Here is a 25,388-nt window from a genome sequence, read left to right on the forward strand (position 1 = left end):
AACTACTCTCCTTAACAACTCCACTTTGCTCCTCATATTACATAAGTTCTCAGAGCTGTCTCAGTCACTTAAGGGTTGTGTTGTCTGTAGGAATACAGAGAAAGGCCTGAGAATGCCTGTGGAGATGCACAGAAAAGCTTCAGATTTTACTTGACCAGTCCACTGCTGCCTCTCAAATGATCCCAGACCTCTCATTTGAGGTTCAACTTTAAACATTCTGCTCAAACATCCACAGGCTCTGGCAACCACATGTGTCTTAGGCCCTGTCGCTTTACCTTCCCAGGTATTTCTTCCCCTGTGTTCCCTCAGCAGATGGCACCTCATTCTCACTAATTTAATCTAACAAGCTAGAAATTTGAGTATCATTTTTTTGTTGTTTTGTTTTTCTTTTTGAGACATGGTCTCATTACATAATTCAGGCTGGCCTTGAACTCATTATGTAGACCAGACTGGCCCTCAACTCGCAGGGATCCTCCTGGCTCAGCCTCCAGAGTGCTGGGATTACAGACATGTGTTAACATGCCCATAAGGTACAATTTTGAATTTCCTCCCTTCTCCCTCATTTCCATGTACCTAATGTCAAATCTAATCAGTTATCAACTCTTAAAGATTTAACCTTTAAACTATTTATTGACTCTGTCCCATGATCACCATGCACATGGGCCCCAGTTCAGGCTCCCATCATCATCATCACACACCAAAGCCTTCCATCTGGTTGCCTACCTCCAATTCTCATTCCCAGACTCATGGAAGTGACCTAACCACAACTCAAAATCGGACCATACTACCTATGAAAAACATTAAGTATAGTCTCTTCCTTGTGTCATTCAAAGCCTCACCACTTCAGCCTCACCTTCCACTGCTCTCTGCCTCGCACATTACACTTCTACAGCACCATGAAGGTTCTCAGAGCACAGCACGCTGTCTCATTGTGACAGTTCTGCCGATGCTGTTCCCTGTACCCAGATGCTTTCTCTTCCCACACTTCTGTCCAACTCTAATTAGCATTTTGGCCTGTAGAGATTTCCTCCTGTTGGCAGTATCCCCAAGCCCCACCTCTCCTCGGTGTGCTTCTGATGCTTCCAGAATATCTATACCATTACATATGTCCAGCTATATATTATAATGATATATTTGTGTTTGTCTCCTCCTCTAGCCTAAACTTCTAAGGGCATATACTGCCTTAGTCATCTTTAGTTCACTAACACTTAATGTAATTCTGAGCGCTCGATAAATGATTTTTGAGTGAATGAGTGTTAGGCTGCACCTGCTAAGGCTTTGAGAACTGGTATCTTCACCATCTCCCTGTCCCCAGGCAGAGAAGGTGACACTTTAGCCATTCTTTTTTTTGGTACTGGGGATCGAACTTGGGTCCTTGCACTTGCGCAGCAGGTGGTGAAACCACTGAGCTAAATCCCCGGCCCACCCATTCTTGATTCACTGTCTCAGAGGCCCCACAGGGTAACAAGGAGAATCTTTACCTGTCACAGAGAAAGACCAGAGTAAGCTCTGTGTCTCCAAGACCTTGGAAGTAGCTGGCAGTACTTTGACACTGTTATGACACCATCCTGACATTTTCCTGAGCCTCTGGAGGCAACAAATCCTAGACAGTTTCTTTACAGTTCTTGGAAGGAATCAACTGAGAGGCTGAACACCACTCGACACTTTCTAGCTGGTTAGCTCTCAGCTCACAACTTTTAACAAGGATCTTCTGGGGAAATGACAGATAAATGCTTTAGTAGCTCACCAGGACCTGCTGCCCTGTAAAAGCACGAGAGATTCTTAGTCCCTCAGTCACCTACCATGCCAGCAGTAATTAAACAAGCCCAAAGGGAGCAATTAATAGCTGCTATGGGACAATCAACCTGAACTCATGCCAGCTGCAACAGAAAATAATCTGTAGACATAAGCACTTCACAAGGGAGCAGAATTCACAAAGTGCCCTGTCTGCCAAGAGCCTGAGGATAATTAGTGCTCTGGTGATGCTGATTCTGCTGAACAGTAAGTAAAAACAAAATAACCACAATCACAAACAAAAAGCCTGCCCAAAGCAAGGGGCCAACGTATACTCTAGACACAGAAGATTCACACAAAGATGCTCTTTCCTAGTTAGATATCGATCCATTCTAAAACTTGGGGGCGCTCCAAGGCTCATGCTGAGGGGAAAGGAGTAGATGATCTCCAATCTAAGAAAATGAGCCCACACAGCAGTGGCTCCACCAATTCAGAATTCAATACAGTCCTATACAGGGGCATAGATACGGGCTTTAGCAGGCCCACGGTGGCTGTTCTGGCCTTGGTAAAACCCCTTCATTCATAATGTTCTTAAAGTTGGGCTCTTCCAGGTCGGGGATTTAGCTCAGTAGCACTGCACCTGCCTGGCAAGAGCAAGGTCCTGAGTTCGATCCCCAGTACCAAAAAAAAAAAAAGTTGGGTCCTTCCATGGCCACACCAGAGACAAAATGAACTAAAACAGATCAACAGGAGCCAAGGATAACCCAGTTCCGGGGCCGGGGTGTCCATAGGGCCCATGGAGAAGTTGTGACTAAGTCAATATCATAGAACAGGAAAGCAAAGCAACCAATGTATTGTGTACAGTTCAGTGATTACACAACTTGGAGTTCCAAGGAACCAATCTTTACCCATCAACAATTCTTATTTCTTGAATATTCTCATTTGGCTCCTTGATATCAGATCCCTAATTTGAGAGGTTAATGACCTTAGAATATTTCTACTTAATATTTATTGAGTACTCACTATGCCAGACATTGCCCTGAATCCTTTATATATATTATCTCATCCTCACCAAATTCCCAGAAGGTAAGTTCCACCATGCTGATTATACAGATAAAGAAACTGAGGTTTAAGGAAATTAAAGAACTGGCCCTAAGGGCACAGAGCTAATAATCAGCAGTCAGGATTCAAATTCAGAACACTGAACCCCAAAACTCTTGCCAAAGGCCCGGCTGAGCATCTGGACACAGGCAGGAGGAACCCTTGCACTCTCAGAAGCTGTTTCCCAGGCCCAGCTTCATATTCCTCCTCTAGCCCACAGTACACAGTAAATTCAGGAAATCTGGACAAAATCAGGCTTGACAAGCCTCGGACAGACAAGTTTCTATTTACAGTTAATCAGCACCCTGCCCAGCCCTGCAGACAGTTCTGACAACTGGGGCTGGAAAGAAGCAACCACAGGCTCTGCCTGGGGCCCTACAGGAACACTGCCTCTGGTCCTTGCCCAGACTGGCCGCACTGCCACTGGGACCCCCTTCCTCAGAAATACACTCAGGTGCTGGCCACTAGAATGCAGAGAAAAGCCCTTTCTTTACTAGTCTGCTTTTCTCTTATACCTCAGCCCCTAAACCTCCTGACTCACGTCATTTAAAATATTATCCTCATTGCTCTATCATCTCATTTTCTACCCGGCACTGATCACTGCTTAACATCATAATACATACCTATATGTTTGTTTTCTGTTCTCTCCAACAATGTGAATTCTATGAGACTATCTCTGTGGGATCCCTAATGTCTAAAATATAAACAATAGTTACTGAATAAATGAGATGCAATCAAACATTTTAAAACTATTTCCATCCCAGTGGACTACATGAGGAGCAAGACTGAATAAAGTCTACTTCCCTGGAAGTCCTATCAAACCTGTTGTTAGGCCCCAGTATCCCCTCAAAATACTTCCCTAAAGTGCCCACATCTCTCCCCAAGACCCAAGAACCCTTATCCGCCCCAGAGCAGGTATTAAAGCAGAATATGGAGCAGTGTCTGGGGAGGAGACCCGTTTCTCCTCTAGTTAAGTACAGCTTATGCTGGGCATGGTGGTGCATGCCTGTAATCACAGCACTCAGGAGGCTGAGGCAGGAGGAGCCACGAGTTTGGGGCCAGCCTGGGCTCCACAGTGAGTTCAAGGCCAGCCTGAACTACATAGTGAGACCCTGTCTCAAAAAAACAAAACAAAAAGTACAGCTCAGGACCTCTGCAAATTAAAAGTTCCCTCTTCACTGAATCCACTCATCTTTAGTTATAGGTCACATTTTTTATTTTTGTAACCGGCCAACCCACCAAATTATAGGCTCAGGTTACCAGTAGGCATGCCAAACACTGAGGCCAGCCTACAACAGGCACTGTCCTTTCTTGTCTGGCCTGAGGGTGGGTACAGGAGTAAGGACTGAGCACCAGTCAAACCTGAAAGACCAAGGGTACCATCACTCTGCTGGCAGAGCCTAATGAGGAGCCGGGCTTTCACTCAGGCAATCTGTTGCCCTAAATGAGACAGATTCCAAGATTCCACAGCAACCACAGTGAACTCAACACCAAGAAGCCTAAAACTCCCCATGCAACTAATTTCCAAACTTCTTCCCAAGGCTGGCAAGGTGCCACATGATCTGGGCCCCACTCAACTCTCTGATACCTTCTCAGACCTCTCTTCAGCATCCTCATCGGCCAATCTGGTCTTCAAGGCTTTTTTCCACCTGAACACTGCACAGGTTATTCTCTCTTCCTAGAAAATGCCTTCTCCGTATCTTTGCATAAGGTTAGAATGACAAGTAGGGAGAATTCTGCAAGAGCAAAGGGTCCATTACAACAAACCAGACAAAGGCTAAGGACAACTAGAGAAGTGGCAATACAGACAGATGCACAACAGCCTAGAGTGACTCCCAGGTGCCTGGCCTGGGTGATTAGCTGGGAGAGGACACCCTTCCTCAATATACAGTGTGCACCAGCAGGCAGAAACACTGGTCAGTCCTACTATGCAAGGCAACACCCAGGTACGGTAGTACACACCTGCAGTCCCAGCACTCAGGAGGCTGAGGCTGGAGGATTGCTGTGAGTTCAAGGCCAGTCTGAACTACATAGTGAGACAAAAGCAAAAACAAACCAACAAAAACCCAAAATAAATATGTGTATGTATTCAGCACCTACCATGAACAAAGCATTGTTGATAATATAAATTACTAAGTACAAAATAATATTTTACCCTCAAGAAAGGCAAGATAGATTTGGCAAAGGAAAGAATCAGCTCAAAACTTGGTAACCAAAAATAGAAGGATCTGCATTGGGGGACTTCTGCAATTTATGGATAACATGTGGGCCCATTTTCTATCCAGTTTTACTTAAGTTATTTGATTCCCTAAACTCTAAAGATTAAATAATTATTTCTCACATATTTCAGTCACCTAACTTTAATGAGCAAATTCATGAATGGCCAGTGTCCACTTAACAGCTTAATCTCTATTCCCCAACGAAAGCCCAGGCAGGAAGGCCTTACAGCCTTTTCTATCAACCAGGAACTCCAGACTGACCATCCATCCTGACCCACGCCCATCTTCCTACCTGAAACCAGGCTTGTCTATCAACAGGCAGGCTTCCTGGCTGCTCCTCCTGTAGCTTGTTCATTCCTCTTCAACCTGCCTCCACCCTACTGACATATGGAACAACCTCCTCTCTCCTGATCTACCCCAGTCACCTTTAAACCCTGACTTACAATCCTACCCTGGGCTGATCCTTCCCTGCCCTAATCCTTCCATGCTTACAGCAGTGTGGCAGGCTACCAGCCCGTGACCTCACCGTCTTCACAGAAACACATGGGCAGGCAAGATAAACAGTATTCCCTATTAGGGATAAAGTAACAACAACCTGAGGACATATACTTGGTTTTAATTTTCTAGTTCAAAATAGAGTTCTAAGTATATATTATGTTTCTCCAACTCAGTATTCTATTTCTTTGGTATATTCCAAAGCATTTGGTAAAGAACTGTGTATAAAGCAGGCACCTAAGACCTGTTCCTTAAAAAATCAGTAAAGGGAGGAAAATGAAGAAAAGACCCAAGACTTTCCAATTTAAAGGCTTCTTGGTTATGGATTCTCTTAATATCTTCTTTGCCTCCCAAGGATATATCCTAACTTGTATTTGTCTTTTCCTCTAAATTCCACAAAGACAGAGGTGTTGTTGGTTTCTTCACCACTGCATATCCAATGGTATCACTGACATTCAGTAAGTCAAAGTATACTTGCTGACTAGCAGGGATCTTTGTGAGATGGCTAGAAGTCTAGTTCAGGTCTGACTAACTCCAAAGCCCAAAACTTTCCACTACACATCTCAGCAAAAGAAGATTTTTCCGGGTGAACTTGCCCCATGTTCTCCATAATCCACTCAATCCTCTCCAAAACAATACTGACAGCAAGGGGGCGTCAACCCTGGAAAGAAGAGATTGTGGTTAAGAATGTGGGCTGTGGAGTCAGACTGCTTGGATTTAAATCCTGACTTTACCATTTGCTAGCTGTATAATCCGAGATGAACTATTTAATGTTCCTGGATCTCAGTTTCCTCATCCAGAAAATGTAAATAATAACAACTGCTTCCGACTCAGGCTAGGAATGTGACTCAGTGGCAGAGTGCATGCTTGGCATACATGAGTCCCCGGATTCAAAAATCACTTTGAAGAAAAGAAACCACTTCATAGGAATTGTGATGGTTTAATGCGATAATTCAGATAAAGTACTTTGCAAGATACTTGGCATAACATTACCATTCAATAAATGTTAGCTACTAAAATTATTAGCTATCCTTATTCCTAGGCGATAATATAGAAAATATCATTTTCATGGGCATCAGAGCTGCTAAGCTGACTTGGGGAAGCTCAGGTGCAGTGAGGCCCAGAGCTCAGGCTCATCCCTTTTGCCAACCTCACTGCTGCAGCTCTGCCAAAGCTGAAGGTGCGGCTTTCATTGACATGAAGAATAAAGAGGTTAAAAATATATAACCTGCCTGTATCTTGGGGGCCTCTCCATTCAAAAACTTAAACTACAAGCCAGGACTAGTGGTGCAGGCCTGTAATCCACTCTGGAAGGCTGAGGTAGGATGATCACAAGTTCACGCCCAGCCTGGGAAATTTAGGGACTTAATGAGTCCTCACCTCAAAACAAAAATATTAAAAAATGGGCTGGCGGGCCAGGGATTTAGCTCAGGGGTTTCGCCGCCTGCTGCCCAAGCGCAAGGACCTGAGTTTGATCCCCAGTACCAAAAAATAAAAATAAAAAATAATGAAAAATGGGCTGGGATTTAGCTCAGTGGTTCTGCCGCCTGCCTTGAAAGCACAAGGTCCTGAGTTTGATCCCCGGTACCAAAAAATAAATAAATAAATAAGGGCTGGGGATGTAGCTCAGTACAAAAAAAACCAAACCAAAACCACCCACAGGGGAGATTCTTTGTGCTGTGAAAACGAGTGCCACACTCTGCAAAGGGGAAGCAATGGGCTGTGGTCAGCTGCTAACCTCACTGGTGTCCTTTTCCTTTTTTTGGCTCAGTGCAAAGATGAGAACGCTTTCTCTTTTCTTCGTACTGAAAGTTGAGTCCCCCTCATTTTTATTCTTCCTTTTCTTTTAAATTAAAGGAAGATTAAATGAGGTTAGGTGCGGTGGCATACACCTATAATCCCAGCTATTGGGGAGGCTGAGACTAGAGGACCACAAGTTCAAGGCCAGCCTGGGCAGCTTAGCAAGACCCTGTCTCAAAAACCAGAAAGGACTAGAGATGTAGCTCAGTTGGTGGTAGAGCACTTGCCTAGCATTCACAAGGTCCTGAGGTCAATCCCCAGCAACACACACACACACACACACACAGAACAAATACACAAGTTCAAGCCAAGTGTGGTGGCACAGGCCTACAATTCCAGCACTCTGGGATACTAAGGCAGGATGATAAAAAGTTGGAGTCCAGCCAGGGCAATTTAGAGACTAAGCAAGGCCCTGTCTCAAAAAACCAAAAATAGGGCCAGGGATTTAGCTCAGTGGTTCTGCTGCCTGCCTCCCAAGCTCAAGGTCCCAAGTTCGATCCCCAGTACCAAAAATAAATAAATAAATAAATAAATTCTCTTTGAATCTTCTGTTCCATCAGGGTTCCCTCCCTGCATCCTGAGGTAACCAGTGTGTTGTGTTGTGCTTTGTTTTAGACAGGGTCTCACTGTGTAGTTCAGGGTGGCCTTGAACTCACTATGAGGTTCAGGCTGGCCTCTATCTCATGGCGGTTTTCTTGCTGCAGCTTCCCAAGTGCTGGAATTAAAGGCATGCACCATCACACCCAGTTGGCTTTTAATTTTTATTTTTTGATACCCGGGATCGAACTCAGGACTTTATGCTTGCGAGACAGGCATGGTGCCACTGGACTACATCCCCGGCCTGGCTTTTAATATTTTTGAGTAACCCAAAACTATTACCTGTTTTACTGTACTGTCACAGAAATGCTCATATGCATTTGAAATCTCCATATTAAAAAGAATCAAAGCTTAAGCATCTCTCAGAAACTATTTTTTCTAGCAGTCTTTTTAGCATGGAAAAAATACTCTTAACCAGAGTGTTTTGTTTAAGCCCTCTCTAAATCTGTTACATTTAAGCCAAGATCTTAGTTAGGCCCTCTGAGCCCTGGTTTGATCACCTGTAAAACAGAAGTGAAACAAACACCTCACTTGTCAAGTTAAACCTGACAAGTTAAACTTGTCAAATTAAATAAGATAACCCCCGAAAAAGCATGTAGCATATATCCAACAAATATTAATAACCTCTATAAATTAAATCCTGGCATGCAATGGGTATTAGAACTGAGCCATTCTTGAAAGGTGGAAGACTCCACCCAGAAAAACAAGTTAGTATTGTCTCAAAATAAAGTTTTTTTATAATATAAGGCCCTCCCAAAAGATCTGAATTTTTCTTCAAAAAATTTACCACAATTTCTTTTTTTGTAAGATAGAAAACAAGATTTAAGCATAGAAATAATTGCTAGAGATACAGATGTTCCCAGTCCTCTCTCAGGCACATCCTGGGGAGCCAAATACCTGGATGTTTCTGAAGGACCTTAGACATGCAGGAGAAGGCTGCTGCTCTAGCCAGGCATCTCCTCTGCATCCAGGATGTGACCTTTGGTCTCCACTACCAGGGGCCACTGGTTCCCTAGGACTTGTCAAAACATATCCTATAGGGCCAGGGATTTAGCTCAGTGGTTCCGCCGCCTGCCTTGCAAGTGCAAGGACCCAAGTTCAATCCCCGGTACAAAAAAAAAAAAAAAAAAGAAAAGAAAGAAAGAAAGAAAACATATCCTATCACCTCTAGATGAATGTTCCCAGAGGTTCAGGGCTAGAGCTCTGACATCTACCCCTCCACAACTGATCCTTAATCAAAGTAAAATAATAGTGTCCAGAGGCCTGATTATCTCCCTATTAATGGAAATCAGCCAAGTTTCAAAAAGCCCCTTTTGTTGGAACCACCCAAGAAGACATCGTTTTACCTACACTGATAACCAAAGCTTCTGCAGGAGTTTCTTCACCTTTCCACTTCTCCAAGCTCAAAGCCAGGACTTTCCCCAGCAGATCTAAGAATGGGCATTAAGGGCCGGGGGTTTAGCTCAGTGGCATCATGCCTGCCCTCCAAAATACTGTATGTGTACACACAGTCATGGGGGAAAGCCACAGGTTTGACTAGATTTTCAAAGGGATCTGTTATCCAAGATTCAAAAGCACTATTAAGTTTGTTGGTGGTATAGTGATGAGCATAGCTGCCTTCCAAAAGCACTATTAAAAGAGTTCCTGCAGGGGATTTAGCTCAGTGGTACCGGCACCTGCCTCGCAAGTGCAAGGTCCCGAGTTCGATCCCTGGTACCATTAAAAAAAAAAGTTCCCAACTTATAAAAACTTTTGTCAGCAAGAAAAACTACAAAGGAGTGGGTGTAGTATGTATTCCCCAAAGTGTTTTCCTTGATGAGTTTTAGGGTAGAGGGCACAGTATAGAAGGAATCAGGCACTAAAACTACAGGCAGAAATAATAAAAAGGTTCACCTCTTTTCTGAGGTGAACAGGAAGTGGGAAAACCAAGAAATCCCACAAATCATGACTCTGCTTTCACTTTTGCTCCTCTGGGAGTCTCATCCCCAACTGGGAGAGGATGGGACAATGGAGGCAGAGACGAGTGAGGCAACTCTGGGAGGGGTGCTACCAGCATTTGGGGCAGATGCTTCTTCACTGTGCAGGACTGACTCCAACACTGCAGAGTTTAACATCCCTGGTGCCAAGTGCCAAGGCACCCTGTGCTGCACTCCTAGTCAGTGTGATAACCAAAACATCCTCACTTGGTTCCCACACCCTCCCCAGACAATAGCTCCCTCAAGTGAAAATCACTACAACTGGGCCGGCTGGGGGGGATTTAGCTCAGTGGTTCCACCGCCTGCCTCCCTGCCTCGCAAGCACAAGGACCCGGGTTTGATCCCCGGTACCACGGAAAAAAAAAAAAAAGAAAGAAAATCACTACAACTCATGGAAATAAAAGTTGTGTGGGTAGTGTATGTACAATAAACACTTATTTGTAGACACTGTAGATTACAAAGCCATTTCACTGTTACCTTCTTTAAGTATTCTCAAAATTCTGTAGAGTAGGTATAATCCCCCTAAAACAAAAGTGGCTAAAAAAGGTTACAAGATTGGCCCACAGTCATTCAGCTGGGAAAGTAAGGCTAAAAAACTGGAACATTTAGCTCAGTGGTTCTGACACCTGCCTCAAAAGAGAAAGGACCAGAGTTCGATTCCCAGTAACAACAACAAAAAAAAACTGGATCAGAACCTAGGTGTTTTGATTCCAAAACTAATGGTCTCTCGGGCCAGGGATTTAGCTCAGTGGTTCCACCACCTGCCTTGTAAGTGCAAGGTCCCAAGTTCGATCCCCAGTGCCAACCCCCCCCCCCAAAACACTAATGGTCTCTCTTTCAAACAAAGTCTGAGCCAGTGGATCTCAAATCAGCTACTCTCTCCCAAAGTAGGTTTTGTTTTGTTTTGTTATGGTTTCATGGGAAATTCTGGGAAGATCTAGGGACTAGCTGCCCAGATCCCTGCAAGGAAGCTGGTAAAAACAGAGCAGAAAGTGCTCTAAACTATAAGTAGTTTTAAAAACAGACTATTCCTTAAAGAACCTAAACCCCTGGGCCAGGGATTTAGCTCAAGGGTTCTGCTGCCTGCTTTGCAAGCACTAGGTCCCAAGTTTGATCCCTGGTACAAAAAAAAAAAAGAACCTAAACCCCAGGCTCACACCCAGATCGTATTCAGAGAGGGGCTGGGCAAATAGAAGAGGGTCATAGTATTCTCCATTCTGGATTTAAGCAGAGATGAGCCAATAAGGAAAAAAGAGAACATCTATTTCTGTTGATGTGTATTAAGGATCCAGAGGCAAGACTACTGGCTCCACTCCAGCCTTGGTCAATAACCCTAAGAGAGGGTAGAAATGTGGTTAAAGAGATGGAGGAGAAATGAGAATGAGAGTAAAACCATCACTGGTATACAACAGCCTAAACCTTTCCTTTACTGGCAAAGCCTGCCCTGTAAGCTGGGAGTGGTGGTACACAGCTGTAACCCAGCATTTGGGAGTCTGAGGCAGAACAATTGTCACAAATTTTAGGCCCACCTGGACTACACAGTGAGTTCAAGACCAGACTGGACTGCATAATGAGACCTTGTCTCAAAAAGTAAAACAAACAAAAATCTGCCATGTAAGTAATTCTGTGAGCCCTGCATGGGTCTGCATATTATTTAAGACACCTTTGAATGACCTCAAAGTACTTTCTAAATTAAGAGTACAAAGATTACTAAAGCTACATGTCGAAAGACACTGTCCCCTCCACCAAAAAAACCCCTCTCCAGTTCCTCCCCTGGCCAGCACACAAACTGCCAATCCACGCCTTGGCTGTGAGGTGACTTAAGACAGAAAGGGTACGGTACGGGAACCTGGAAAGGAGCTGGCAGTGTGCTCAGTAGTAGAGTGTGTGCTTAGCATCTTAACATGCACTGACCCTAAATTCAATCCCCAGCATGAAACACACACACAGCAGAGGAAAAAGAAAGTAGAGAGGTGGGTAAGTAACAAAGACGAGTATCTCTAGGCCAGTGAGGCAGGTTTGATACTCTTACTTGGTTTGGGGTGCTGGAGTCTTTTGGGGGGGGGGTGGTACTGGGAATCGAACTCAGGACCTTGCACTTTGGAGTCTCCTTTTAGAAGTGATTTCTAGGTTCTTTTTGTCCTGAACGAAAAATTGGTCAAGACAAGCACATTCGGTAGCAAGATTTTACTGGCCATGATTAGAGGACACGGCAGCAGGAGAGGTCAATGGTGACTGCCCTTTTTGTATCTCTCACTCTAGCTGACGTCAGGTCTAGGCTGTCCTGCTGAAAACCACCTCAAGTTCTCAGGAGAGGCACTCTCTGATTGGGCTCATGCTGGGCTCTGGGAACTGTTCTGTGCGTGTGTCCTGGGATTTTGCAACTAAAGGTCACACCTACTTCCTCAGCCAATATGCAACACCCAAATCTCCTACCTCATTGGGAACTCAGGAATTCCAGCTGCCCAGTTCAATTGTATTCTGAAATTCCCTCCTCTTCTTCATGGACAAAAACCTTAAAACCCTAAATTCCCATCTGTTGCTATTCAAAGAGGGAGTCCTGAATTACCCAGCAAGTATCAGAAGAGTGGGAGGCTGTATGACAACAGGACCCTCTCTTATCCACAAAGAAAAAGGTCTTTTCCCTTCTCTAATGTCATTTCCAAACTGGAATGAATCCTTGGCCTCTCCCTGGCACCACTGCAGCTCAGCATACACAGGAGAAATGTTTCCCCAGAACAGAGGTGACTGCCCTAGGAGACCAGATGACAGGCTGGCTTCAGGCACCTAGCACTGCTGACTGCTATGCTCACACAGTCAGCTCTGGGCAGATACTGTGGGCTTGACCACAGATCCAGGGCCCTGGCTCTGCCCAGCCTTCAGTGGGCAGGAGAGGATCTGTGGTTTCATTTCCTCTCCACCTTGGCTTCTTTTTTCACTTCATTGAAGATTAGTTATTTCCACCAAGACCAGTTCCTGTTCTCAGCAGCTGTAGCAATTGTGTCCCCAGAGACAGGTGCTTTATAAAGCATTGGTTTGGCTACCACCTGAACTGTCCCAGCTGCTGAACACAGCTGCAACAAGTCCTAAGTTAGAGAGCTGTTTCATGAAGAAAATGAGAGACAGGAAACAATTCCAAAAACTTTACAGTGGATGCACTGATGTTCATTTTAGTATTTTATCCTTACATAATATTTATGTGCTTTCTTATGTGAAAAATAGGTCTAGGGTATAGCTCAGTGGTAGAGTACTTGCCAAGCACACACATAGCTCTGGGTTCAATCCCCAGCACTGAAAAAACTAACATCTGTGAAAAATATTTCATAATGAAAAAGGGTGGAAAAAATATATATCCTCAACAAAGAGCAAAGGACACAAACAAAGGATGGCCAAAATGCTTATGATGAAATACTCAGAGAAATTAATCTTATTAATAAAATTAGCAAAGATTATTAAAAAGTTAAACTATCCAGAAATGGTTAGCTAAGAGAGAAAAAGAAGACACTCATATACTATCCAGGGAAAAGATATGCCAGGGATTTAGCTCAGGGGTTCCGCACCTGCCTTGCAAATACAAGGTCCTAAGTTCGATCCCCAGTACCTGAAAAAAAAAAAGGATAACTGATACAACTTTTTCAAAAGGTATGTATCTCAAAGGCCTTTAAAAAGCATATCATCTTGGACTCAATAATTCTACTTCTAGCAATTTATCTAAGGTAATAATCGAAGATGCTAACAAATATTTATGCACAGGATGTTCATTACAGTGTTATTTACAACTGCAAAAACAAACCAAAGTAAAAAAGTGAGCCAGGCATAGTAGCAGATGCTTGTAATCCCAGCTATTTAGGAGACTAAGGGATGACAAAAACCTGCAAGGTAACACAATAAAATACTATGCTACGTGTAGTGGCATGCAGCCATAAAATCATAAGACTGAAGAACACTTAAAAATGCTTAAAATTGTAAAGAAAATCTGTTTCCAAAACAACAGGCACAGCATGATCCTAATTGTTAAAAAAAATTTATGTCAAAATGTTAGTACATAGTGAGATTACAGGTGATTTTCATTTCTTACTTATAGCTAAACATAACTTTAATTTCTTATTTCCAAATTTTTTTAATAATCATGCATTATTTTCATAATCACCCTAAGGAAAACTGAATATTGAAGACTTTGTATGCCAACTCTTTTTTCTTCAACTCTTGTTTTTAAATTTAAACATTCACTAACAATTTCTTTCTTTTATGAGACAGGGTCCTGCTACATCGTTCAGGTTGGCCTCACACTCAAGGCAATGCTCCTACCTCAGCCTCCCGAGTGGTAGGATTACAGGCATGAGCCACCACACCCGGCTTCTCACTGACACCTCATATATACTGAATACCACCAGATGAAAAAAAATTTAAAGTTTTAAAACACACTGGCAGCCAGGTGTGGTGGCACATGCTGGTAATCCCAGCACTTAGAAGGCTGAAGCAGGAGGATTGCCCCAAGTTTGAGCCCAGCCTGAGCTTCATAGTGAGTTCGAAGCAATCCTGAATTCTGAATTATAGAGCAAGAACCTGTTTCAAAAAAACAGAACAAACAAACAAACAAAAAAACCACACTGGCTGTATTTGGTAAAGGAACTAGAGAAAAAATATGGTTGTTTTTCTTCCATTTAAATCTTCAATCTCCTCAGGCATGGCACACTCCTGTAATCCCAGGACTTAGGAGGCTGAGGCAGAAGGGTTACTTTGTGTTCAACACCTGCCTGGGGTACATAGTGAGTTCAAGGCTGGACAACATGGTGAGATCCTACCTCAAAAAAACCTTTAAAAAAACCCCTCAAACACAAAAATTTCAATCTCTTCTTTGTGAACTGTCCAATACTTTCTTTAGGGAATGAGTATTACTTAAGAGAAAAAAATCTTAATTTCATCTGGGAGTGTGGTGCATGCCTGTAATCCCAACACTCTGGGAGGCTGAGGCAGGAGGAATCTAAATTGACACTGAACCCAGGCAACTTATTGAGACCCTGTCCCAAAAGAAGAAACTAAAAGGCCCGGGGATTTAGCTCAGTGGTTTTGGCACCTGCCTCGAAAGCACAAGGTCCCGAGCTCGATCCCCGGTACCAAAAAAAAAAAAAAAGAAGAAGAAATTTTAAAAGGGCTGAGATGTAGCTCAGCAAAGTGCCTGGGTTTAATTTCAGGGGGCAGGGCGGGGGAGCTGAATCTCCCTCTGGGCAAGGAAAATATTCCTAAATGGCAGTGTGTCCACTTATATCCATCCTGGCACACACACTCCTTCCCCAGGCTAACACTGGGCCAGATGAAGGTCAAGAGAACAAGACTCTTCTCTGTGGCCTGGGGTCCTCTCAGTGTTGGGGTCTCTGAACAGAAAAGAGGTCTTCTGACCAGCTACTGTCAAAGCTCTTTCCTTCCCCCAAGTTCTATTCCAGCCTGAACTAATTCACCACAATTCCCAGGACTAGGGAAAAAATTCTACCATGGTTGTTTGGAAACTGATATTTAGTCCAAGTTTTCCCAGCAGCCCCTTTCTGTGTCAAAGGAGGCCCCTCAAAGCCTCTCAAATACAGTAACTACCACCTAGGGCAACTTAGCTGCTACACTTAAGGCAAAACCAAAGTCCTCACCAGGAAAATGTGAGAGGAGGAAGTGCAGCAGGGACAGCCCTGTCACATGACTCCACCTCATGGACAGGAGCCTGGTCCTAAGGACAGCCAGCAACTTTTCTGGTGTCAGAATTGTTCGGACCCAGTTTGGGGTCTGCATAACTCAATAAAGAGAAAAATCAGGGTGCCAACACACCAAAGACAGAGGGCTATCCTTTCACAGGCCCCAGAGCTCTCTGCCTTTTTTCTCTAACCAAGTCCAACACCGGCCAGAATACTGGCTGAGTAACTGAACTTGGGTAGTAATCTAGTTGGAACCAAACAGATCAGACTTCATCAGACCAGAGACTGGCTTTTATTCTGGTAATAATAAAGAACAATAATAGCTCCCCCAATCCCAAATTTCTTACTACGCAACAGAATGAGAATTGCTGCTCAGACAAAGTGGGCAAGAAAGGATCTCCAAAAGCAGTGTAACGTAACAGGTTTACAACAGGGTTCACATGAGGGGACACTCAGGACCAAACAGGGACCTCAGCTGCCCTTAGGATCAGTATCCAAGGCATAAGTGACCCATCTGCAACACACCAGTAGGGAAGTCCTCCTTTAAGGCACTAGGTGGGCTTAGGACTCTGGGGATCAGTGTCTTGAAGAAACCAAATGGCTTCAGGCCTGGAGCCTTCCAACCCTGGCTGACAGGCTGTGGGTCAGATCATACGTCTGTACCAGAAAGCAGGGAGCCTGTGATCTTGACTCAGCACTGATACAACTTCCCCAGCCAGGGTGCTTCACAGGGGGGTTTCCACAGATAAACGGGCTGGGGAAGCCCTCCATCTGCCAGCAGCAGGCAGACTGGGGTAACTGGCTCCATCAGATTTCTGAACTGAAAACCACTTTTGGCAATACAAGTGATCTCAGATCTGAGTCATCGTGGGCCCGAGATTTAGCTTGTGGAGCTGTGCCTGCCCTGCAAGTGCAAGGTCCTGAGTTCAATCCCCAGTACCGAAAAAAATAAAAAAAGATCTGAGTCACCGAGAGATATAAACTTGAAAGTTACCTACAGCATATAGAAGAAGTCAGACTGCCAAGTATCTGACTTCCAGTTTCATTAAATCCACACAATAACCTCATGTGGCAAATGGTATTCTTTTTTTTTTTGGTACGGGGGATCGAACTCAGGTCCTTGCCCTTGCGAGGCAGGCAGCGGAACCACTGAGCTAAATCCCCGGCCCCAGCAAATGGTATTCTTATCTCCATTTATAAGAGGAAACTAAAGAGCAGGGCATGGTGGCACATCCCCGTAATCCTTGCACTTGGGAGGCTGAGGCAGGAGTATCACTGGTTACATAGTAAAGTCAAGGCCAGTGTGAGCTACATGAGACTCTGTCTCAAAAAACAAAACAAAACAAAAATAAAAGAAGAAGAAACTGGAACCCAAAGGAATTAAGTAGTAACTTATTTAAGATCAAACATTTTTCTAACTGGAGACTGTGAAGAAGGCAGTATTTGAACCTACTCTTGACTTAAAAGTTCATACTGTATGTTCAACCAGGACACCATTATGTTACTTCAACAAATTCTCCAAACAGCTTTTTCATAAGTCCAACTACTTACAGGGAAGCTGGCAAACTAGTAAAGAAAAAAGTGAGAAATACGGGTTTCATATCATCAAGAAAATAAGCCAGCCATGGTGGCACACACTTGTAATCACTCGGGGAGACAGAAACTGGAAGATCACAAATTTGAGGCCAGCCTGGGCAACTCAGTGAAATGTCTCAAAATAAAAAGGGCTCTGGATGTAACTCAAGTAGAATACCCCTGGATTCAATCCCCAGTACTGAAAAAAATAAAATTAATCTATATTAAGTGCCTACTAGGTGCCAAGTGCTTTAATACATCTAGTTCTCATAATCTCACAGGGTCAGGAATTATAAGCCCTATTTTATAGAAGATGGAATCTAAGCTCAAAGAGATTAAAGACAAGAGTACCTGGGGCAGGGGATTTAGTTCAGTGGTGCCACACCTGCCTCACAAGCCCAAGGTCCTGAGTTCAATCCCCAGTACAGCCGGAAGAAAAAAAAAGGGTACTCACTTTTTCTACTATACTATGTTTCTCCTGACTCTTCAGGAAATACACTTGAGTCTGTGCCAAGGTCAAACGTCTAGCTCAATTGATACTGCTCCCAAAAAATGGTAGAAAGGGCACCTTTCAGGAGCAGTGGAAACAGACACCTTTTAGAGTCCCCAGAAAGGCAGGCATAATGGCACAGCATTTGGGAGACTGAGGCAGGAGATCAAGGTTCGAGGCCAGCCTGGGCTGTACACAAAAACAGTACATATAGAACTCAAATCTCCAAGAAAACATGATTTCTGTGTTAGAAAATTGAAGTTAACTCCTCTCCTCTTCTAAACCAGCCAACTAGCCCCAGCCTGCCCTATTTCAACCCTCCATCAGCAGCAGCTCAGGGACACAGAAATAAGACCAAAACAAAAGCCACAAGGAAACAAATCAAAAATTTATGCAGAAGGAAAGAATTGCAAGTGGGTGGTCCAGTTCCATACTTGACCTGGGCTCTCTGGGTGCTCTGGATAGTAAACAGGACACCACGTGCATTTTGTGAATGTTAAGCCATCAATTTGTTAACTAAACAAACTGGCCTACCAAGCTCCAGTGAAGACATGATGGGTTCTGGTTCTGAGCTCTCACAAAAGCCTTGGGGCCCCTACTTCAGACAGCCTCCCATCCAATCCACCTCAGCACATCCTTCTCTCTAGTTCCGATAGCCAACTGGTGCCAGCTCACTAGGGGTTTTCACACCCCCACTGGAGGGTAGATTCTCTCCCATTCTTTTCTCCAACAGTTGAGCTCTTGTTCTCCACTTCATTAAGTCCCAGTCTCTTCTCAGCCTCTGAGATGCTCACAGCACATTAGTAATCACTGACTCACCCCATCCCCCTGAGGAGGATGGGAGAAATGCAAAGGGCCACAGGATGTGTGGCCCAGATCCCTTTGGTCCTTCAAAGAGCTGGCAGGCAGGGGTACCAATGGCACAGCTTCCCCTTGGAACTTCACTATGGCCCCTCTCTGAGCTGGCTCTTGTGCCAGTGGATTGATGTCAGGCTCTCCACCATCACAGAGCCCAGGATCTCTAGACAGCTCCACAGCTGCCAACAGATCTAATCTCCCTCTTCCAAGGCAGATGAAATCCAATAAGGCTACTAAATCCATAACTTATCCCTCCTCATGAGCAAAGGCAAAGTCAGCCCTTCAGGCCATACCAACAATAACAAGAATTATTATTGCCTTTTCGTTCTCTTGGGAACGAAGAACAACTTCCCCAAGTTTCTCAAAAATTTTTCTGTCAGCAAACGTTCACTTTCTTTCTCCAAAACTTCAAGTTCAGCCCCAACAAATCCTAGTGTCCATCCCAGTGATACCAGCTCAGAACCTTTCAATTCACAGAAGCACTGACATCAATATCCAATTCCCACATCAAAGTCAGCTCTAAAAACCCATCCATACTACAGACCATTTTAGAACCCACAGAAAGACTACAGGCAAAAGAACAAAAACCAGTCACTAGGGGTTAACATGAAAAGAGGGGGAAAAAGGAGGCGGGATCGTTTGTATACTGTTTCAGTTGGAAAAAATACCCTAGTGAAATGGCTTATCCACATGTTCAGCCTTTTAGGCAAATCCACTATAACTTAGCAGGAGGATGCCTGCAGGCCGTCTTGAAAGTTTAAGTAGAATGGCATCACTCTTTATTCCGCCCCCTTCAAGAGCTGCCAGCCCCTGCCCGGCCCCCATCTTCCCCCAAACATCTGGTCTGGGCTGAGCGCGGGACCCACACTCTGGGAAGCCTCCATGTTAACACGAGGGGCGGTCTCCCCACAGACAAGCCTGACCTAGGCTGAGGAGCAGGCCGGCCCCAGCTTCTGAATTCGCAACGAGGCTCCGGAATGGGAATTCTGACGAGGCAGTGGGGAGACAGACGGCAGGGTGGAAGGGAGGAGGGAGAAGTCTGGATCCCTGGGTTGTCCCGGGCTGAGGACCCCTCCTCCTCCTCCTCCAAGAGCCCAGCGGAGGAGACGTTGTCCTGGGGTCCCGACCGGCTGTCCAGGCCGGCCAGCGACCGCTCAGAGGTTCGGGGAAGACACTGAAGCCCGGTATCTGGCGGGGGCCCTGGCAGCTGGGGCGGGCAGGACAAGGCCCCGCACAAAACCCCACTAGGGGTGTCGGGACCCAGGAGACGGTAGGAGGGGAAGGGGCTGGGCTCAGCTCTCACCAGCACCAGGGCGAACCTCTCTTCCAGCTCACAGGGCTCAGGCATCGGCATCTTGCCGGGCGGCAGCAGCAGCGGAACGGAGGGCGGGTCGCCCGGGCCCCCCTCGGAGCTCTCCAAGTTGCCCATCGCAGCTGGGGGCCCCTCGGGGAGGGGGGGGGCCTTAGCCCCCCACCTGCACGCCCGAGGTGCCTAGGGCTCGGCCGCTCGACCCGGCTCCTCCGTCGACCCTGGCTCCCCAGTCACTACGCCTCTGCGCCGTCGGGGGCGCCGGGGGTTCCTCGGAGTCCCCCGCGGGGAAGGCGCAGCGAGGCTAGAGGCGACGCGGCGGACAGCAACACCGAAGGAAACGTCGGGAACCGCGGCGACCAGCTTCGCCTCACACCCGCAGCCTCACTGCTCTCGGCGCGCCGCCCGGGCGCTACCCCTCCCCGCCCCCCGCGCTCTTTCCCTTCCCCCCGGCACCTCGCTTCCTCCCACCCACTCCCGGCCCCAACTACAGCTAACAGCAGACTGCAGGCTGCGAGCCGCGCGCCCCATTCATGCAGGCCCCGCCTCCCGCCACGGGCCTCCCGGGCGCCCCGCTCCGCCCCGCCCCGCCCCGCCTGCGGCCGATTGACGCCCGCTCCTGCCAATCACAAAGTCTCCCGCCCTCGGCAGCCTCGCGCCTGATGCCTAGCGCACCCTGGCGTCCTGGGTTGGCATCGAATGCCACGGTTGTTGGAGGGCATGAGGCGCCAGTGTACAAATAAAGTATAGGGCACAGTGTGCAAAGCTGGCTACAAAAGACTAGGACACTCAGACGAAGGAGAGAGACTACATCTGTGCACAGTCATCATGAGCGAAATGGATTTGAACTGGAGATTGAAGGGTAAGGAAGACCTTAACTGGCAGAGACAGGTGAAAGACATGTAGGAGGAAAGGCCCTTATCAACTGTGAGGGCCCTCTGGCTGGTGTGGAAATGGAGGGGCAGGAGAACAATGTTGTTCTGGGAACATCTGCTGGTGGGGTATCACTAATGACGTGGTGGACCTCTTCTATTTCTTCAGGCCTAGTCTCCGTCCTTCTGATAGCACCCCATTTTATTTTAGGGAACACCACTCTTCCTGCTCCAAGTAGAGCTGGACTTTACCATTAGTCTAGGAGGCCCAAGACCCAGGTGTGGCCAGTTACAACATTTTATTCATCTACCTTCAGAGACTGATTTAGGGATTGTCATTTGACCCAAGCCCAAACTCTTAAGATTCATTTGCAAGGCTTTCACTGGGACAATCAAGAAAGAGGCACTCTGTCCATTTGAGCTGCTGAATTGTTAGGATGTAAACCTACAGCTGCTTTTGGTGGTCTTGCCCATCACACCTGCAGGAGAATGAAGTCAATGCAGAGGAAAAGAACAAGTAGGAAATAGAGACAATTCTAATGACAGGCCAGAACCACTGAGCTAAATTCCTGGCCCAGGTTAAGATTTTTAACAGGAGGATTTAGAAAAGCCTTGTTAATAAGATTACATTTGGGTAAAGATCTGAAGGCCATATGGGTATTTGAGGAAGAATTATCTAGAGAGAGGAAAGAGCCAGTTTATACATGTTTGACATGTGAGAGGAAAAGCCAAGAGGCAGAGTGCAATGAGCAAGGGAAAGAGTAGTGAAAAATGAAGTCAGAAAGGTAACCAGAAATCATATCGTGTAGTCCATTGTAGATTATTGTAGACTTTAGTTTTTCTCTGAGTAGAATAGGTAGCCACTGGATGATTTGGGGCAGAGAAGCGCCAAATCTAACTTATGATTTCTAACAGACTCACTCTGTTTCTTGCAGTGAAAACAAACTGAACAGAGTTGGAGGCAGGGAGACCAGTTAGCAGGCTGTTTCAATAATCCAGTAAGAGAAGATTACGGTTTGCACCAAGATGGTAGCTGTACAGGTAGATAGAAATGGTCAGAGTCTGGACAGATTTGAAAGTTAATAATCTCTTGACAGTTTGAACATGGAGGGTAAATGAAAGATAGCACCAAAGTAGTTAACCTGAGCAGCTGAAGGGGTGGACTTTTCATTAGTTGGAATGGAAGAAGATTATGGGAGGAAGTGGTTTGTTGAGGGGAAGTTGTAAGGAGAAGATCAGGAACATGAATTTGGTTTGTTTCTTAAACATCCAGCAGGAGTTACTTATGAGACAACTGGATATATACGAATCTGGAGATCAGGGCTGGCAGTGTCAACTTGGAAGTCATCAGCATAGAAATGCTACTAAAACTACTAAGTTCCTTTTTCTAAATCTTCTGAATTGAATTTCTGTTGTTTGCTATCAAAACGTGGAGTCCCTATCTTTCCAGGTCATTGAAACCCTTTCCTATGAAGCTCAGTTTCTTTTACTCCATTGAACAAATCAACCCATTCACATCTTCTCTTTTCCTCTTCCACCACCCAAAACACACACTTTCACAGCTCTAGTTGCAGACTCTTCCAGGGCAGAGTCAAAGCCTTTTTTTTTTTTTTTTTTTTTTTGAGACAGGGTCTCACTATGTAGTACAGGCTAGCTTTGAACTCACTGTGTAGCCTAGCAAACAGCGATCTTCCTGCCTCAGCCTCCAGAGAGCTGGAATGACAGACATGCACCACCACTCCCGGTGACTATAGATTTTTACTGAACAAAAATTGAGAATTCAAGACAGAAAACAATACACCAGTCATCTGTCATGGATGCTCAAGTAACATTTAGCAGAAAGAGGAAACTCATAGGATAGCAAACAGCAATGTATTTGCCTTGTGAGGTCACTTAGTCCTCAGTTTTTTAATTTTTTCTTTTATTTGCTCAAACTTAACCACTAGATTTACATATTCTAGTTTCTGAGGCCTATTAGATTATTGCTTTCACTGTTAACTCTCTGCTTACCTATCTTCAGTGCTTTCTTACTTTTTACAGGATAAAACTAAAACTTCTTAATTTTGTATTCAGGGATACGTATATCATTATCAAACTTTAACACCTCTTCAGTCTATTTTTCCTACCCTATCTGTCTCTAATCTTTCAAATGAACCCTTTGATTCAGCTGGGAAAATGTGCTTGGTTTAAGGAAAATCCAGCAATGAACAAGTGGTTTTTTTTTTCAGGTGCTCACAATCTAATAGAAACCTAGTAGGTTCTCCAACTAATGTTTATAAAACAGTGTGATAAGTGTTGTAATAGAAAGATGAATAGAAACTTCTACTAAGAGAATGAACTAGAAAAGGAAAGCTCTGGGGAGTTGATGACACTTGAGCCAGGGCTGAAGGTTGAATAGATGAACCAGATAGAAAGGAGAACATTGTGCAAACAGAGATGGAATGAAGTGTGATTGGGAAAAGTTAAAGCATTCTGTGTAGGGGAAATGGAAAGCTATGAAAAAGTGTGAGATATTTGAGCAGTGGTAAGAAATTCAGTGAGGCTGACATGTAGGGTGTGCAGTGGAGGACAGAAGCTAAAACTACACAGGCAGGTTGAGTCATGTTCAAGAGGAGCCTTATGCTCAGCGGAGGAGTTTGCCCTTTATTCCATGGATAGTATGCTCTTCAGAAAGATTTCTTCAGGAGCATTCAAGAATCCAGAGAGGTTTACAGGAATGATGTGGAGAAGATAAGAGCCTGAAGCAAGTCAGGGCAGGAGTATGAGTGGAAGTAAAGTTAAGGAAAGGCACGTACTTAAGATAGAATCAACCAGATTTAGTTACCTGTTAGATAACAATAGCAACTAGAATTTTTATAATGTGTGCTATAATTTTTTATACCCTTTATCTGGTTTGATCTTTACAACATCATAGGAGGGAGATATTATTATCTTAATTTTATGTGCGAGTGAACAGACTAAAAGAAGTTAAGTGACATGACCAAGGCCATCTAACAAGTAACCTGGCACTGACCCCAGGCTTCAGTTTCAAAACTTCATGTCATTCTGATTCTGGCCTGAGAAGTGAAGGAGTAATGAAGACTGAAGACTTGGAGCTAGCTTAAAGATGCCCTCTTGGAGTCCCCCTCCCTCCTCTGCTGCCCCTGGGTTATCTCTGCTCCCTCCCTTAGGCTTTTAGGAACAGCTCTTCTTTGGACTCTTTCCTGGGAAATGTGAACAGAGATTTTCTTCCTTAATAATTTTCCGTTTTGCAGATAAAATGCTCTTCTACTTTGCTGGCTGATTCCTAATACCCATTAAAACTAAATTTAAAGGTCATTTCAGAATACTGTATATAAAATCATGATTTCCCTACCAAGTCTAATGGACAACATCTCGGTAAGCCCATAGTATCCTAACATATGAAATCATCAGATTGTGTAATTTCCTTCAGGGCAGATATTCCTGGCATCTAGCTGTAGCACTGATTTCACATGGTTACGTGCTCATGGAACAAATAAATGACTACCCACATTGTCACATTCTTCCCATGTGAAGGAAGACCTTTTCTTCTTTATTGTTTCCCCCAGATACATCCTTACTGCTTGTTTCACTCAATCTGTACAGGAAACAGAACCCCCTCCAAGTGCTTTTAGCTCACAAGAAAACACCAAGTGTTTATAAAACCTTTCAGAAAGGTTTAGAGTGGCCAGCCTGAGCTGAAGCTCCAGGAATGCCCACCAGAGCATAGTAGCTGTCCTCTGCCAAGGAAGCTGCTACCTCTGCCAAAGTCAGGGAGGGTGAGGCACCTGGAGGTCTCCAGTAATGAGTGGGTTTAAGAACAAAGACTGTGGCTGTGATCCAGGGATCTGAAAGCTATATTAGGACATTGCCATTGCTACACTCTGATGCAACAAGCTCTTAATATTTGCAAAGCTAGAGACATCACAGGATCACTGCTATATAATATGCTACATCTTGGAGTGGGTAGGGTGGGGATCCATCTGATTTCTGTCACCATCATTTGGAAAGAGGAAATATATAAATAAATAAATCAGCAAAGCAAAATAAATAAATGTGCTACATCTTCAGAATCTTGCTTGTGAAATAGTCAAAGTAGCAGGATGATGACCTTTATCTCACTTCTGCATTCTAAATCTCACCCAAATTCATATTATTGACTTCAAATTATTCTGAGAAATATAATCCTTAGCTTTTTCACCTCTGCAGCATAGGATAGGACACTAGAAAGTAGTGGAATAGATGCTGAATGCTAATCAACTGTATGGACTGCACTGCTTATCTGAAAATCCACCCCCTGTCCTATTATCTGCAACTAGGTTTCTTCCTCTGCACCTACATCCCTTGCCCAGTGCCTGTTTTCTGACTGGTTTACTAGTTCTGGCCCTTAATTGGCTCCTTCAAGCTGCAGTGTGCTCTCTTCTGTGACGTGGGTTAGGCAAAATGTCTTAGCTCTGATTCTAAATGTACAATCTACAAAAGAACAAATTCATGAGCACTCTCTCATCAGAATTAAAAGCTAATACTCCACGTGTTTTGTTTGTTTGGTGAGTGCTGGGGATTGAACCTGGAGTCTCTTGAGTGCTGGCCAAGTGCTTTGCCTCTGAGCTACAGCCCAAACCTTCTTGAGTGCTAAATACATCGTCTATCATTGAGCTACATCCCTAGCAAAAACTAATAT

The 25,388-nt window shown here is 44.7% G+C and overlaps 1 protein-coding gene across 5 annotated transcripts in view; it reads right to left on the minus strand.

The window, feature by feature from the left end:
* The window catches only part of Fmnl3 (formin like 3), a 61,211-nt gene extending 40,920 nt beyond the window's left edge, over positions 1-20,291 (minus strand). For 3 of the 5 annotated variants that reach the window (XM_013078983.3, XM_021243047.2, XM_004863017.4), the window contains exon 1: positions 19,830-20,289. In XM_013078983.3, the coding sequence (XP_012934437.1) occupies positions 19,830-19,955 (126 nt within the window). In that variant the 5' untranslated portion in view covers positions 19,956-20,289. Of the gene's footprint in view, positions 1-19,829 lie in introns of all 5 variants that reach the window. The other 2 variants (XM_004863019.4, XM_004863018.4) reach the window with 2 other exon arrangements.
* Positions 20,292-25,388: the final 5,097 nt, after the last annotated feature.

Source organism: Heterocephalus glaber, unplaced genomic scaffold (genome assembly GCF_053883595.1).
Source record: "Heterocephalus glaber isolate CG9 unplaced genomic scaffold, H.glaber_assembly_v1.0 deba00001733, whole genome shotgun sequence".
In the NCBI taxonomy this organism is placed as follows: domain Eukaryota; kingdom Metazoa; phylum Chordata; class Mammalia; order Rodentia; family Bathyergidae; genus Heterocephalus; species Heterocephalus glaber.